The sequence below is a fragment of the Pseudorasbora parva genome, chromosome 15 (genome assembly GCF_024679245.1).
Source record: "Pseudorasbora parva isolate DD20220531a chromosome 15, ASM2467924v1, whole genome shotgun sequence".
Lineage (NCBI taxonomy): Eukaryota > Metazoa > Chordata > Actinopteri > Cypriniformes > Gobionidae > Pseudorasbora > Pseudorasbora parva.
Genome location: NC_090186.1, coordinates 6,696,372 through 6,713,200, shown reverse-complemented (window position 1 = coordinate 6,713,200; position 16,829 = coordinate 6,696,372). Strand labels below are relative to the sequence as shown.

The following is a 16,829-nucleotide window of genomic DNA, read 5'->3' as shown; positions in this document are numbered from 1 at the left end:
TTGTAAAAATCTGTTTGCAAATCAGTGCCAAAACTGCAATGGATTTACCAAACAATCCGCTGTGAAATTAACTGAATACAAATAAATGATGCTCAATTGAGACGTTCACATTGATGAAAATAAATAAGCACATTCCTAGCATTAGGATTCTTTGGAAGGGAATGTTATTTGTAGTCCATCCTGTATCGCTCTTCTCTCCTCGCCATCTCACTAACACTCCAGTGGGCGGGGCCAAAGTAGCAATGATGAAGTAGGTGTTAAATTACATGTGCAAAATCTTTTATGTAGGCACATTCCACAATTAATCACTCTCTGGACTTGGTTACAATAAAATCTGTTTTCAGTTCTGAAACTTAAAGGATATTCTTATAGTATGTTGACCTCTTATATGTCAAAAACTCAAGGAAAATTTGATCTCTCAGTTCATGACCCCTTTAAAGAGTGCAGAATGCTAGATCTAATGAGCCATAACTGACAAAATAACCTTAAAAATAATATAATTCTGAGTCTTCAAGTCATTTTTTGTGCTGGAAACATCAATGACAGCTTTAACTTATCAGTGTTGGCAAGTGACCACGGTATAGCCTGAATAATCCAGGGATAGCTGTGCATTAAAAAATTTGCTGCATGTCGAGTGGTTCTTATGTTTTCATGTCATGCATTACAATAATTTATACACACCTAGCTGTTACCTGCTGCTATTCCTAACTATTAAACATTTTACACAAAGCAATGAGCAACATAAGAAATGTATTTAAAAAAGCGATGTAACTGATTTGAACCTTCAGTATTACCATTAGGTTTATCATGTAGTTCCTTGGTTAGTGCGGATTTGCAGACATGATCCATGAGCTTCAGAAGGTCCTGCCAGCGTTTGCCTCTGAAGCAGGTTTGGACGTGCCCCAGGAAGGTCAGGTTCTGTTTCCGTGAGTACGTCTGAGAGAAGAGGTCCTCAAACGCTTCCCGCAGTGGCAAAAGAATGAGCTTATGGTCCACAGGTTTATACCTTCAATCATCACAGATAGTAATATTAGATAATAGATAGTTTATTACTGACAGATAGACACAGGTGTACATGTGCACATGTGTACTGTATATATTTGTTTAAATCCTGTATCACTCTTGTCTACTCACCCTCCTAGTAGGTCAGCCGTGTCACTCTGTTGGTTCATGTTGACCACTCGGAGTTTGTGTCCTGTAAGAGGAACAGCAGAACGGAAGATGAAATGAGATATTATGAACAATGTTAAACCTACTTGCTCAGTATAGTTTCGGTGTGTTACCTGTCATTCCTGCCAGGTACTGCACAGTAGAGGTCTTCCCTGTGCCTGTCTCCCCGACCAACAGGACAGGCTCCCCTTTAGTGACACACACCGAGAGCTGCTCCAGAAGTACTGAGGACGGCCGTGTGGCAGCAAATGTTTGTCTGTCTCTGTGGGGCAGATACACATCAAATATGTTGGCTACGACCAGTGTTATTATAGCACATCTCAACTGCTTTATTGCATATATGGAAAATGCAAAATGTAAACATTATCATCCAGCTCTAATTTGCTAAATGCCTCTATAAGGCAATATAAAGATATTATAAACATTAACATGATGATTTTATGTGAAGCTGCTTTGAAACAATGTGCATTGTGCAAAGTGCTCTATAAATAAATTTGTATCGACTTTATACACTATATATTTATCAGTGGTGTAAACTATTTGTGTATTTAGTTAAATATCTTTAAGTATGCTAATAATCAAAGATATTAGCAACTTTTTCTGCAGCAGTTTATATCTGCTACAAAAGAAGCAATATCGTAATCTACAGGGCACTGAAGGTATCTTGTGCACTTTGCACTTACCCAAACTTTACGTGAATGCATTAGCAGGTAGTTGCTGAATCGCAGGGGATTTATGAGCCCACCCAGTGCAAATAGGATTGACTACTTTTGGTAGTTTACTTACGGCCTTTTTGAGCGTTTAGCATGAGCTTAACTGAGACGTGAGTGTTTGTAGCGTTTTAAGAGGTTGTTGTGTTGATTTGCCTTTATTTTTATATTTTTAGTTTAGTTTAAGTTTCAATAATTTTGATATTGTAATTTTTATAATATATTTTAGTTTTTTATTATTTCTCTTTACGTTTTTTGTTTTGTTTTAGTACTTTAGTATTCTAAAATGTATTTCAATTAACAAAAAAAATATTTAAAATAGTTTTATGTTTTATTTTTACAATACCAACACAGGCTAAAACCAAACATTTTAAAATAAATTGTACAACACAGATTTTTCTGGAAAGATTTCCAATAATTCTAATAATCACTATCCTTAAATCCAAGTGTTCATATGCAGCAAGACCAGTGAAGGAATCCTGCTACATTTCCCTCTGGTATGCTCAAGGCTGTATTCACGGTCTTAAACAGCACAGTTACCAATCAATGTTGACTAAATTTCTCAGCAGGGTGCTGTACACACAGGGGACAATGTAGCACAGTTACCATTTGTAACAGAGTAGATTGAAAGGGGAACTGCCAGTCACATTAATGGGGATGGCTAAGGTTATGCTCTGATAATGCAAACTCACACGCTCAGCCACACCGCATTGCTCTGCTTGCGGAGTAACGTCGCACGGCCCACCGTCACCTCCAACTCCGTCACAGTGATCGCAGGCAGATACATCTGGCAAAAGTGCTTGGCCTGAAATATCACATTAACAATATTAGAGCAGGTTATGACGTAAACTATGATTTTACTTGGTCTCAAAATATTATGAAGAAATATAACAAGGTGCTTTTTGCCATTACTGTAATATTGCACACTGTTTGACCAGTGACTTTTCCAAGTCATTTATGAATGCATTCAACACTGTACAGTTCTCAAAACAAGCAACGGAATATTTTAGAGCAACACAAAACCTTGAAAATGTATATTAACTACAGCAGTTTCTATGACCTTTTCAGGATTTTACTCATTTTAGTTTCACAAACTGGAAAAAAAAAATCACAAACGTAAATGGCTCGTTTCCACCAAACAGTATGAATCGGGATGGTAAACCCTGATCTGGCTTGCGTTTCCATCACCAACAGTACCCTTACTTGATAGCCGTGGTGTATGCAGGAAAGTAGCGAACAAAGCCATTCTCGCACGAATAAGAAACCGACACAGTAAATAACAGAGAACATAGGAGATCTTGTTCTTGATTTTCGGCATGTGGCTGTGTGTGCCACAAGACAAAAAATATTGTGTTTGCGACGGTATTGTGTTTTAACTGTATATTAAAAAAATGCTATGCTCTTTTTCTCCTTGTAGCACACACAAGTGACAATTCTCTGTCAACCAATCAACCTCCTGCATTGAGTCTAGATCCCTTAAGAAACCAGACTACTGTGCTAGTAGGTACCCCAACAGAAAGGTCCTAAAAAAGTGGTATGCTGCAGTGCGTTACTTTAGTACATTCACAACTTCTGACAACCAAAACAGAAATAATAGGGTACTGTACTGTACTCTTCAGTGGAAACAAGCCATAAAAGCTCACAGGCAACTGCAAAATTCCCAGTTATTTCCAGGTTTTCCATAGCCACGTACAAGTTTGTGTTGACCAGTAAAGAGATAAAAGTAGTGAGTCTCCAGAGTCTCACCTTCTCTCTGGATATGTTGAGCTTGCTGCCAATGATCTCTGCCATCTTGAGTCTGCTCTCAGATTTGGAGAGCATGGCAGTGAAGCAGTCCAGAGCCTAAGAAAAAAAAAAAAACACATTCAACATAAATTTACATATGTATGTTTTATTTATTTATTTATTTATTTATTATATAAACATTTTATTAATAATACGATCCAAAAAATCGTATTATAAAATCGTATTATAAAAAAATCGAAATAATGATAGGTACAGATTAACGCTGGTGACTACAGCCACTCACCTCCAGAAACACATTCTGTGCTGTGGAAGAGCAAGAGCTGTCAAAATTTAAGCAGATTCTCTCGCACCATTTCAGCAAGTCCCTGTGTTCATAAGTAAAAAAGAAGAGGAAGAAAATAAAGCAGCTTTACCAACACAACATGGATGCAAAGTAACTTAAGAATTCATATTTATTCAGATAATTTACAACCAGAAATATCTATTTATTTATTCATATTTAAAGTACTAATTCAAAACATTGGGGGTAGTATTTTAAAAAAAAAAAAAATTAATACTTTTATTCAGCGAAGATGCATTAAATTGATAAAAAGTAACATTACGAGACATATATAATATAACAAAAGAAATTATATTTCAAATTAATGCTGTTCTTTTGAACTTTCTTTTCTATTAGCTTTGCAGTTCATATAAAGTATAATATTTCACAACATTTATACTGTATTTTCTTTTTTTACTTCCAAATGAAATGACACTGGCCAAAACACTGTTATGGTTCATGACTGCAGGCAGACTGGCTGCTCAAATAGTTTTTCACCCAGGGTCTCTACAAAGACCCTCATGCCTGTGGGGGATTGAGGGAGGAAGTGGGCGTGTATTGATTGGTAACAGCAGGGTCTCCACACCATTGAACCTCTCCTCACAGGACAGACCTTAGTATGACACACTTTCAGATATTTAAAATGGAGGCATATTCATCACTACCCGTTTTATTCAATAGAAACACTGGCAAATGCTACTCCTTAATAGAAAAACAAAAAGCTGAAATCTAAATAACTTGCTAAATTCGTCAAACCGCACCATGCTTTGAATATGTACAGAGAGAAAAAAATCATTACAATCCTCAACCCTCTAGAAGGCAGGTATGTCTGTGTGTCAGTGTGTGGTATCTATTATACAAAGCTAGTTACATAAATGATTTGCCCTGGCTCGAATTTCACACTGCGTCTCTGGCTGAGGTTCAACAGAGGGGACGGAGAGATCGATGTGTCATTGACTGTAGCGGGATCCAGTGGAAAGCTGATGAACAGCCTGAGGCCCAAATACACAACGGACACAGACTGATACATCACAACTCTGCTCGAATGCAGCGATGGAGTAAGGGTTTTACTGTAGCGTCACTGCTTTATTTGAACTGTTTGTTACATGGAGAGGTCTGAAATGAAACTCATCATTTATTGATGAGTCTATGGTGTTTTTTATTTGATGCAGAGATATTAGTAAATGCCCATGGGCATCATAAAACAAACTGTACAATAAAATTCTGACATAATGTTTAACTATTTAGAGAAAGGTTCAAATTGCCCTGAAATGGTTCGGAAACCTGCAGTATATATTTTCGTATTAGTATATTATATCTTTTTTACATTAAAGGAACTGTATGTAAGAAATGTATTTTAATTAATCATAAAATGGCCCTGATATGTCATTAGACATTAAGAACTCATGTTAATTTCAAATACTTTTAGCACTGACATCAGTAATCCAGCCAGGATATTGTCATTTAAAAGTTGTTGCGGCACCCCTCAACTGATGTTGATGTTTGGCCTGAAGCTCCGCCCTCCACCTATCTACCAATCACCAAGTCAGTAGTGATTCGGCATCCGGGGGGAGAGGGATACACCGCTTAACAGTCATTTGAAATTAATTGCAGTACCAGCTTTGGCCACAATCTTACATACACTTCCTTTAAAATATTTGTATAATTATGCAATTATAATTTTGATTGAATATTTTCTCATGTATGAATTGTTCTCGATGATGTTACCTCAGTGAGAGGCCTCTGCCCTCCAGTGATGTGATGTTTTCATCTGATATGCTCTGGGCTGCACTAGGATCCTGAGGGCTGGAACTGATCTGATGTCTGTCTCCCGTTAGCTGGCAGTATATGTCCAAAAGACGTTCCACCACCACTGCCAGGTTAGGATACCTCTTTAATAGGACCTGGACAGAGAGAAAGAAATTAGAGACTGAATATCAATAGAAAAATGTTATAAGGATCTAGATTTTTTATTATTATTTCATTGTAATGAGACAGCTTGCCTGTTTAAGTTCCTCTCTGCTCATGTTTCCGATCTGCAGTTTACTCCAGTATTTGTCCAGAAGTGCAGCATTTGTACTCTGCGGTCGATGCCAAGCTCCTCCGCTGTAAAACGTCCTAAATATAATGATTTTAATAGTTTTAGTTCAGAAACAATTCCTATATATATTAGTGCTGTCAATCGATTAATAATGATTAACATTAAAGTTTTTAAAATGCTTAATATTGTAATAAATTTACATTTAATCTCCAAATTAACATACAAACAACATAAAACATTTATATTTGATAACATTTTGTAAAACAAATATTTTATCTAACAGGTAGGAAAATTATAGGCCTACAAAAATTGAATAGACTCTCAAACACCTCACAGTATTAACTGCATAAATTATAAATTAAAAATAAATGAATCCATATGATCTTTGATTAACATGACAGACATAACTGACAGACATCACAGCAGTGGGTTTATTAGGCTGCTGTCACTAAGATCTGAAGCACATGACACGGATCCAGATCTGACACGCATGTCCTGGAAACTCTGTGATCATTTCACACGTTTCAACCATAGACCGTAAAAAAATATGGACGACTCGACATCATCCGTTTCCGCTTGCCATATTTGAAGCTTTCAGGCAGCCTTGCACGGCGCGGACATCTTGGGACCGAGTCTGCGCAGTAGCGATTTCGGGACCGGAGTTGCGCAGTAGAGCGCAGGAAGTACAGTCGCGATATCAAAAGCCCGCCCACACGCTTGCAGATGCAGAACAATTAATTATGTTGGTGTGAAATAAACAGTTATGGAAATGTAGAAATTAAAGCTAAAGCTCTAATCTGCTCCCAAAAATTTCGAAAAAAGTCCGTTAGTGCCTCAGTGACAACTTCACTCAGAGAAGCCGTCAGTCTCAGCTGTCAATCATGACGTCACACCCCCGTTTTTATAGCATCAAATAACTAACTCAAACTAAACTTATTTTTAAAACGAACACCTGAAATGAAATCATCGTGATGATAACTGCCTTCAGTGACATAAACTAACTTTGGGGGAACATTTTTGAAGTGTAATTTTATTATTTAGTTTGCCTCGTGTCCATTAGAAAACACAGAGGGGCGGCTATACTGGGACCGGTCACCGGGGGGCGATCGAGGCCCGAAAGCTTCAGTAAATGAGAGGGAGACTGCAGGCTTGGTTTCAACTCATTTAAGACTGCTTTTAAATATATTTTTTACGAATATACATTTTGGAAACCCACACAAAAGGACAAAATATCTTACCTTCGTGTTGCAAAAAACTGAAATGCCGGGGCCATCTGAATACAGTCTTCGCGTCCTGGAATTGTCAATTTCTTGTTCTCCATAAGAGGGAGCAGAACTGATATCTACAGAGCAAATTACACAAGCATTATTAGATAGGGACTGATCTTATAAATATGAATTATACAAAAATAAAGATAAAAAAGGTATATTTATATATATATATATATTATACATTTATATATAATTATATATTTATATTAAATCAAAATATTTCATGTAATTTTCAATGAAAAAAAACATTGTTTTGTTTATTGTCTCTAACAGACTGTAATTCTGCACAATTATTATTTGTAGTTATAATGGATTATATTACATATAATATCATCTGTATTATAATTTGGAGTACAAGCTCGCAAGTGTAGCAAAATACAAATAATGCTAGAAATCTGCAATAACCCACACTTTATGGACTTTTACAGTCCTAAGAGCAACCTTTCTAAGAAAGACTGTATGTTTTCCATGTTTTTTTGTGGATTTGCCACCCACCACATCCAAGGGAGCATGATCAATGTCCTCCAGCAGAATCCAATAACCTTTTGAGACCGCTTGGGTCAGGGAACCTGGCTGCCACACAAACTTCCCAGGAACATCTGTGCAGCGGTACATACCCAGCAACATCTACAGAAAATAAAGGCATAAAATATATACAAGTGCTTAACAGCAGGCAAGTTGAAAACATGGTCAAATTAGAAGCAGCAGAGTGAAAACAATGGAAAGAATATTCACACATTTCAAAGTCAGGCAAATCTCACCTTACTGTCGGTCTGATCTCCGAGCTGAACTTTAAGGATGTCAGGGGCTTTATCATGACCAGTGACAGCAGCTAGATATTCAACAAGAGCAGTTTTTCCACACCCAATTGGCCCCTCCAAAAGAATGGGTTTCTGGGACGCCACAGCCATGGCAAGTCGCCGTAGATTTTGACATGTTGAATCCACCAGCACCAAGTTCCTTAAACTTGTCTGATAATGACAGATGTGGTTACATTACATTACAGTACATACAATACTCTCCCACAATACACTAATAGAGGTATTGGGGGAGGGGTATATATTCATTACGCTTGCTGCAATCAGCAACAACACCAGTTACACCACTTGCCCACCACTGCACCGCCCCACCATTGTTTTGACTTTTTAAAGTAATAAAAATAATTTAGTTCAGTTAGAGAAAAGACAGTACAATTAAGAAATACTTGAGAGCCTATTTGGCAACATTTTGCTATAGCTAGTGTTTTCAGGTCATTCCAATTGAAGCTCAAGCTACATAGGAATTAATCACCTGCTCTGCACCGTTATGAATGCCTGTGCTTATTGTACTTTAGCTTTTGAATTAGCGATTCAAAAGCTAAAGTACAATAGTTGAATATTGGTAGACAGATTACCCCCCCCCCCCCCCCCCCCCACACACACACACAGGTTGTCATATTTCTTGCCTGTTCATCCTGTCGAGGTGTCCGTCTTGGTAGAATCACACCACACACCACAGTAACGCTGTGCGTCAGGTCTTCTGTCACCACCTGACCCCGGGTGACCTTATTAACCCTGTCTTTTCGCCATATCGCTGAGCCCTGATTGGCCAAAACCAGAGCCTTTTCTACTTCCAGTTGCTGCGTCTCCTCAAGTGACCTTCAAAGATGTGATATTGCCATTTTGTTTCAAGGTTAATGAACAATAACAAAATAAATCCCCTTAAAATATAAAGTAATTTAAACTTACTTCATTTTCAAATGCTGAATCTCTTCACTTGAAAGTACCTTCCTCAAAAATATTGTTTTCTGGTTGTCTGTCATGTGGGACACCAGGGCAAGGCACTGGGCAGTATAGCTTAAAAAACAGGAAAAAAAGAAACTGAGTAGGTACAGGTATAGATCAAGTTTGCCATACACATCCTAAAAGTGAAGCTAAAGTGGTTTGATCGACCCCGGGTGCTATACTTGGTCCCAGTATAGCTCATAATCCCGCCCCCTCCATGTATTTTAATGGGAAGTGAGAGAAACTAAAAATCCAATTACACTTCAAAAACATTTTTTGTGATTTTAGGTAGTGTTTATCACGAACATTGAACAATTCCACTTTTTTCTACAATGGAAGATAGTGAAGGGGTCCATCTTTTTTTTACAGTCTATGATATAGAGCTAAAGATTCTGCTGATTTTTGGACTTGTGAGAGCCCGTAACTGATCTACTCATTGCAATACCTTCTGACCATGACGTCACTGGTGAGAAGTTGTGAAACACAGGCACTCCAGTCCCACAGGACACGGAACTTCTCACAATCGCTTTGGAGGAAGCGGAGGGTGGCCCCCATCAGGTCCCGTAGTTTCATCCGTCTGGGCCCATACTGGATGGAGGCAGCCTCTTCACTGGTGAAGAAGAGCCTCTGAAATACTGGCGGAGAGCTGCCGAAATACCTTGCTGCAAACCTGTGAGAAAACCATTCAAACTTGGTCATCATGACATGCTGGACATTTTTTCTGAAGTGGTAATAACATTATCCGTCATTCATCATCTCATGATTTTTAAATATGATTTATGTTTTTAAAATCATTCAAATTCAGACCAATTTGCTAAAAAAATATTTAGACAAATTAATTGGTTCAACAGATTTGAAAAGGTTGAAAAGCCGACTCAAAATAGAGATTTGGTCATAAATACTCCAATGACTTTTCCAATACGACAATTCACCATGACGTCACAACAGGAATAGACGCTCTTCCGGGGAGCAGAAGCCGAAGCGTTCCTATGGCAGTGCTAGTAAATCGCTTGGAATTCAGTCATAATTAACATGATCATTGAGGGACTGATTATCTTGTTCAGAAGATAGTTATACATGAAATGCCTAATCTTGGTCTAGATACAGCGTTAGTCTAGCCTGGTTAAAATAGACCATTCTCAGTAGTAACTGAGTTATGGTCAGGTAAAGCTTCATGGACACATCATTTCCAAAGGGGCGTCACCAACGGACGTCGCTCAAATGCCTCTGGGCGCAATTGGATAGACCTAAAACCAATCAGAGCGATGAAGGAGATGACGTATGCATGACAGAGAAACATCTGAGTATCTGACAGCAATTCTCTGTTTGTGATTTCGAGAAAGATGTTGCAATGGCTTCTGATAATAGTGTCCACCGCCATTCCATCAACATTTTTGCAAAATTTGGAAACCCTAATAGCATCTTAGACCGACTGAAACATCTCGGAACAGAAAACATCAAGCTCTGATCGCATTTACCCCGCTGTAAGACATTTTTATTGTGATTAGAAAGCGATTTGCAATTTAGTCATTTTCAGTGTTAGAATATTTTCAGACTTGAGCATAGTTACGCTACTTATTTATTTACAACTTTTACATAATTACTAGATCTAGTGTGAGAAAATAAGCACAGAAAGGCCAGATACAGAGCTCTGTGTGTGTGTGTGTGTGTGTGTGTGTGTGTGTGTGTGTGTGTGTGTGTGTGTGTGTGTGTTAGCACATGATCTCACTCCCCATCCTCCTTGTCAAAATAGCCAGTGTAACGTTAATCCACATCTGGTAGCCGAGTGTTGTTCTTTGCCCGGGTTTTAATGAAAAATAAAAGTTAAATCGTGTAAAACAGACGCGATAGCTGATTTGAGTGATGTTCCGTGTGACGAGTGATGTTCCACGGCGGAATCGATCTTTGTAATGTACAAAATCTGCTTCCTTCACCGTCGCTGCGCTGCTGTCGACATTGTGTAAAGCCCACCCCCAACGTTTCTGATTGGTGCTGCGATTTCGATGGATTTAGAAATGGGTTTGAATGAGCTCTTTGCCAGACTAACTTGCAGAGCAAATCTAAATTTGCCGGAAGTTGTCTGGGTTTTCCCCAGGCTAGCGTTAGTCTACTACCACAATTTTTAAAGGAGCCTCATCCTACCATTAAGTAGTGACTGTTGCTGTTTGACTTACAATATGTTAGGCTATGGTAGATGATCTACTTCCCTGTTATCTAACTAAAAAGGCTATGATCATTTTCTGTTGCACGGATCGGATAACACAGACGTGAGCTTTTGATAGTGAATATGTCATCACGCTAAAGAGTAGCGATATTCAGCTAGGCCTTCACTCATACTAAACTCGTGGTGATGATGAAATAAACCAATGTGGTACACACATCAGTCATCCATCAGCTGTAGCCTACAAGTATGTTTTGTTTTTCCTATTTCCTCCATTTACATTCGATCAGTAGCTTACATGACACTAGAAGTTCTGCCTCTTCCTTGTAACGTTACGTTTACTTCAGGCATTGACTGGCAAGAAGATTGATCTTCAAAAGAGACCTTATGTTTACTAATAGCCTATTAGGGTGCGTTCACACTTGTAGTTCGGAGAGTTTGGTCCTTTAGGTCCGGACCAAAAAACAAAAACAAAACATATAGTCCCGGTCGGCTTAGCATTCACACGTGCATTTTTAACAGCGAACCTAAAGTAACCGAACCAAAGGCATAGGGAGACGGTCATAAGCTGATTGGTCGGTTTATATGACGTAGGAGCTTGCTTACCAAACATTCCATACAATGCTGTGTGCTGGATTAAACGCCATCATTTTATGCGTCTACATACGGCATTATTTTTACCAGCTGAGAACTCATGAAGAGCTAATAAAATGTTCAAAACATTCAAAACAGCAGCAGAATTTCCTCCGTTTTATGCAGAAACGAAGATCTGCTGCTCCGTCTGTCCCAACTAATGGCCAACAAGTCCTTTGATGAGAAGTAACAGGTATGCTTTTTGTGCGTTTTTTCTAGCATTTTCGAAACATGCTCGTCGGACCAAATATTGATGAGGCACTTACCTTCTCGTTGTTCCACGTTTGCCCTCTAATGTTAACGCAACTCTAATGTTAACGCAACTCATTTGATACAACGATCGAGAATTCCACGTTGTCAAATCAGCTGACTTGTAGTGTCGCCTCTTGTGACATTACGTCCTGTTTTTGGTTCCTTTACATGTCTTTGGTTTGTATTGCGTTCATATATCAATCGAGCCGTACCAGAGTTCGGTTGGAAGCGGACCGAGACCCATCTTTTTAGCGGTCTCTGTCCGCTTGTTTGGTGCGCACCAGGGTTCAGATGGCAGTGTTCACATGTGTTCAAATGAACCGCATTAACCAAGCCATCGCACCAGGATTCGTTTTAATCGAACCAAACATGACAAGTGTGAACACACCCTTAATATCAAATTTTCCCAGCTGAAGATAATTAATCTCTGCTATGATTTTGTAGAAGGACCGTTTTGAGAAAACTTCTCTCTAGCACTACTTTTGACAATCTACTCACTTTAACCTCCTCGCCCACAGGCTCTGCTTGACATGTTCTTTCTGAATAAAACCGATAAAATCCTATACCCTTTGCTAAATATCTGAAGGCGCAACCCCAAACATAACACGTTTTCATCATAGTTTCAACTTTAATCAACAACAATGTTTTTAACAATGTAACTGTTTACAGTAGCCGGCTGGATCTCTTCAGTTTGTCAGTAGAAGCCACTCGCGTTCTGCCACCCGGAAGCATCTTGCTGCCGATCGTTTATAAACATTCTGAAATGCCGTATTGTATCATCTCCACTAACTGTGCATATTTATATAACTGAGAATGTCTAATGCTATTTCATAAATTTTTACTTATTTACACTGTTAAAGAGTTGGATTCTCATGCTAAACTTGGCCAAAGATTAAAAACAAAATAGGCTGGATGTATTTTTTGAGCCAAATACACTCTTTCAGGATTTGAATAAGTTTCGGAAAGGTTTTTTTTTTGTGTGTTTTTTTTGGAGTATGGCCCTGTATGATAGCCTGACAAGCCAGAAGCACATCAAGATGTTTGGTCTGGAAACTCACCATTGACAGGGCTCAATCTGAGGGGCGGGATAAAAGATTGATTTTCAATCTCCCTCTGCACGCGATAGGATAGCGCTACCACCAACCAGAGCAAAGTGACTAGGAGCTAGTTGATAGATTAAACTTTCACTGTATCCGGTCGGCAAAACTCCGAACACATCTTCCCTTTTTAAGAATGACTTCACTGTTGTTCTTTGTTCTTTTCTCAGAGAAAAGCTTAACTCCAAGTCTTCCAGAGTTGCGGTCAAAGCGGATTCGAAAGACCGCCATTCGCCAGTTTCTGTGTTCACTAGAAGCACGCAAGTGCAACTCAGCCGTCATTATCCCCGCCCACCGACTCTATACACGATGGGACTGGCCTGACCAGAGTTTGGGTTTTACAGCTCAGAACTGTATTGAGTTCCTAGACGAAACTAGCGGCAGATTAGATTTGCTGCCGCTAGGGTGCGTCTAGATTTCTAGGCCACCTGTATAATGTCATAAAAGGAATATTTCCTTATATGGACACGTCTCCCGAATGAGCGTGTGCGTACATCAACCAGAGCAAGAGCAACAGTGACGAGCTTCGTTCAGGTTACGCCACGCCTCCATGAGCTCGGCATGTTTTCAGAAAGAATCGGTACAGTGTATCTGTCTTTTAGAAATTTGAAAGTCTTCGGATCTATAAAGGATGCAATACTGCTCTATAAGTACTCAGGATTAACATGAGACTGGCAGAAACTGTGGACTGGAAATGACCTGATATTCCCAGATTTATATGAAATATCCTGAAGGATTACTTACGCTTGAGCATCTGGACTGATGTTGAGAAGCTTGCTTAGAGCCACACACAAGCGCTCATGGAGATCATGATTCAACCTGATGTCTACTTTGATCCTCTCAGCATTCCTCTCCAACAGGTCCAGGATCAGTGGTCGTAAGTGACGAGCAATGAGGAGAGTGTATTCCTTCTCCAACAGGAGCTGCGCTAGACATTCCAGTATACACTGCCTGTCCTGCTGGCTCCATATCTACAAGCAGAAAAAATGTCATGCCAGTCAAAATGATTTGAATGAATAATGAGAATAATAATGCTAAAGCATCCCAATGGGATCAGACAAACATCTAAAAAGATCCTGAGTAAATAAATTCTATAGATCACTATTTTTGATTGAAATATCTATTATTAATTAGGAGTGTAATACATATACATATCACTATACAATATTATTGTGATACTCCAAGGCATATGGTAAAAGGTTAACAATAAATGTACTGTTGATTAAAATGCTAAATTTGGTGTTACATTGGAGGTGGACATGAATAGGCTTGGACCTGGTGCTGGTAACCTAAAATACAGGACAATGGTGACACCAAAATAGAAATATTCATGATTCTGACTTAAAATACTTAATTATTTTAGACAAATATGCATATCCTTGCACTCTGACACTGACTAGATCTATTTAAAACAATTCGGGCCACTTTTTACTGGTAGCAAAAGACATTTGGCATTATCAGGACCCACAAATATTGCCCCATTGCATTATTATACATTATAGCATTTTAATGTAGTATTTTCGATGATGATGATGATGATGATGATATTAAGCACAGGATGAGTTATAGTATTATTGATATTCCCTGATAAACCAATTAACATCTTTCAGGAATATTTTATCTTATTAGTAATCATCATATCCTTATTGGAAGTACGCGACACAATCCCATTTTTTTTGTAGTGCATTACATGAGATCCTAAAATAATTTGCCCATATGGATAGTTTTGGATTGGTTCCAAATTATAACATATATTCAAGCATGCATTTATAACCTGGTTATGGTCACATCAATGGTAAGGTAATCAGTGCGTCTTATATCTGTCAAAACTATAAACTGGCAGCATGCTTGAACAACACAAACTATTGAAACTATGTTGCAACAAGACCAAAATAATCCATCGTGGTGGAAAACAAGAAGGGTTTCCCAAACAGACTACAATGCACAACACTTAAATGTCAATTATTTTGGAAACTAATGAGTTTTAATCATTGTCTCTATATACACACACGACCAATGGAGCAGCATGTGTACTACAGAAACGTGGGGCAGTGTGATGTGACACACACACGTGTTAAACAGATGAAAGCCTCTTATAACGGTCTCATAAAGTGTTCAGAACATGCAGTCTCACCTGTTTTGCGAGGTACTTGCTGAGCTCGTTGTGACTTTTCTCGATATGTCTTGAGATTGCACCCAGAGATGTCAGGCTCAACTCCAGGTTTTCCATTCTATCATTTGTCGTGAATACAGGGATTTCCGACGTCGCCTCTACGGCTGGTAAAGGCTTTAATATTTCAAGTAATCTACGTTATGGGAACCATAAGATTCATCACTCGTGTGGCTGTCCAGGTTGTACACAACACAGCGAGCACGTTCCCGTCAGTATTAAAATCCCTGTCCACATGTGAGTAAATGAAGAGCACTTCCGGGTCATTCGACTGTGTGTGTGTGTGTGTGTGTGTGTGTGTGTGTGTGTGTGTGTGTGTCGCTGTGCAGCAAATTAACGTCAAAGAGGCTTCTGTGAGAAGATTTTTTTTTTTCATAAAACCGCTTAAATAATTTTCGACGAAATATGTTATTTTGGGCTGCAATGTTCTTAAGCCTGTCTGTTTGTGTCCTACAGCTGTATTTAATTTCCAATGTAAATGGGTTTAATCAAATTTGGTCAATCGACAACACATATGTGAAACCTAATTTTAGAAACATTTAGTACAATACACAAATTTAATAATAATTGTTTGTCTGTAAGATAACTGTAGCCAACGTTTAAAATAAGGACAATTAATATTATTATAATGGTATATTAAAATTGATTATCGCTGCAATCTGTATAATATTTTGGCCATACGAATTTAAAGGGACATTTTAGTTTGGATATGTATCAAGTTATTTTAAATTACACTATAAACACCTAAAAGACTGGATGAATTTACATATTCTCTGCCAGCAGTATAAATAAATCAGCAATGTATTTGAATCTTTACTAAATCAAAGATCAATTCTGCCAAAACTTTGGAGTGATGTCAAATGATTAATCGCATCCAAAATAAAAGTTTGTTTTATACTATATATATATATATATATATATATATATATATATATATATATATATATATATATATATATATATATATATATATATATATATATATATATATATAAATGTGTGTGTGTGTGTGTGTGTGTGTGTGTGTGTACTGTGTATAATTGTTATGTATATATAAATACAAATACACATGCATGTATTTAAGAAAATGTTGTTAAATGTTGTCAGATTATGTTAAAAATTAGTCATTTAACTGTTTAGATGAAAATTAAAATTTTTAAATTGTACTTCTTTATATTATGTATTTCTATAATATATATAAATGTATTTCTATATACTATAAGGGGATTAACCAAGCTGTCTTCCAATAAATATGATCAATAATAGTTTCAAACAAATTTTCCTCTAGATGCTATTTTATTTTGTTTTTTGATTTCATTAGCTTTTTTATTTTGTAATTTGTACAAATATGTTTCTTATTAATTTTGGGTTGTATTGAATATGACTTAATAATAAGCTTTTTTATTATTATCATGAATGCTTGAAAAACAAATACAAAACAAAAATGGGAAGGGTGTACATATAAAACAATAAAATACAATACATATGTGTGTATA

The 16,829-nt window shown here is 37.7% G+C and overlaps 1 protein-coding gene across 1 annotated transcript in view; it reads right to left on the bottom strand.

Annotated features, from left to right (window-relative positions):
* The window catches only part of mdn1 (midasin AAA ATPase 1), a 66,889-nt gene extending 51,317 nt beyond the window's left edge, over positions 1-15,572 (bottom strand). Inside the window, exons 1-16 of the mRNA XM_067416907.1 lie at positions 15,298-15,572; positions 13,908-14,134; positions 9,466-9,690; positions 8,985-9,092; positions 8,702-8,894; positions 8,019-8,228; positions 7,753-7,884; positions 7,225-7,328; positions 5,949-6,063; positions 5,674-5,849; positions 3,910-3,991; positions 3,627-3,722; positions 2,573-2,685; positions 1,284-1,432; positions 1,135-1,195; positions 795-1,006 (exon numbers count right to left, since the gene is read on the bottom strand). Coding sequence (XP_067273008.1) covers positions 795-1,006; positions 1,135-1,195; positions 1,284-1,432; positions 2,573-2,685; positions 3,627-3,722; positions 3,910-3,991; positions 5,674-5,849; positions 5,949-6,063; positions 7,225-7,328; positions 7,753-7,884; positions 8,019-8,228; positions 8,702-8,894; positions 8,985-9,092; positions 9,466-9,690; positions 13,908-14,134; positions 15,298-15,393 — 2,299 coding nt within the window. The 5' untranslated portion in view covers positions 15,394-15,572. The remainder of the gene's footprint in view (positions 1-794; positions 1,007-1,134; positions 1,196-1,283; positions 1,433-2,572; positions 2,686-3,626; positions 3,723-3,909; positions 3,992-5,673; positions 5,850-5,948; positions 6,064-7,224; positions 7,329-7,752; positions 7,885-8,018; positions 8,229-8,701; positions 8,895-8,984; positions 9,093-9,465; positions 9,691-13,907; positions 14,135-15,297) is intronic.
* Positions 15,573-16,829: the final 1,257 nt, after the last annotated feature.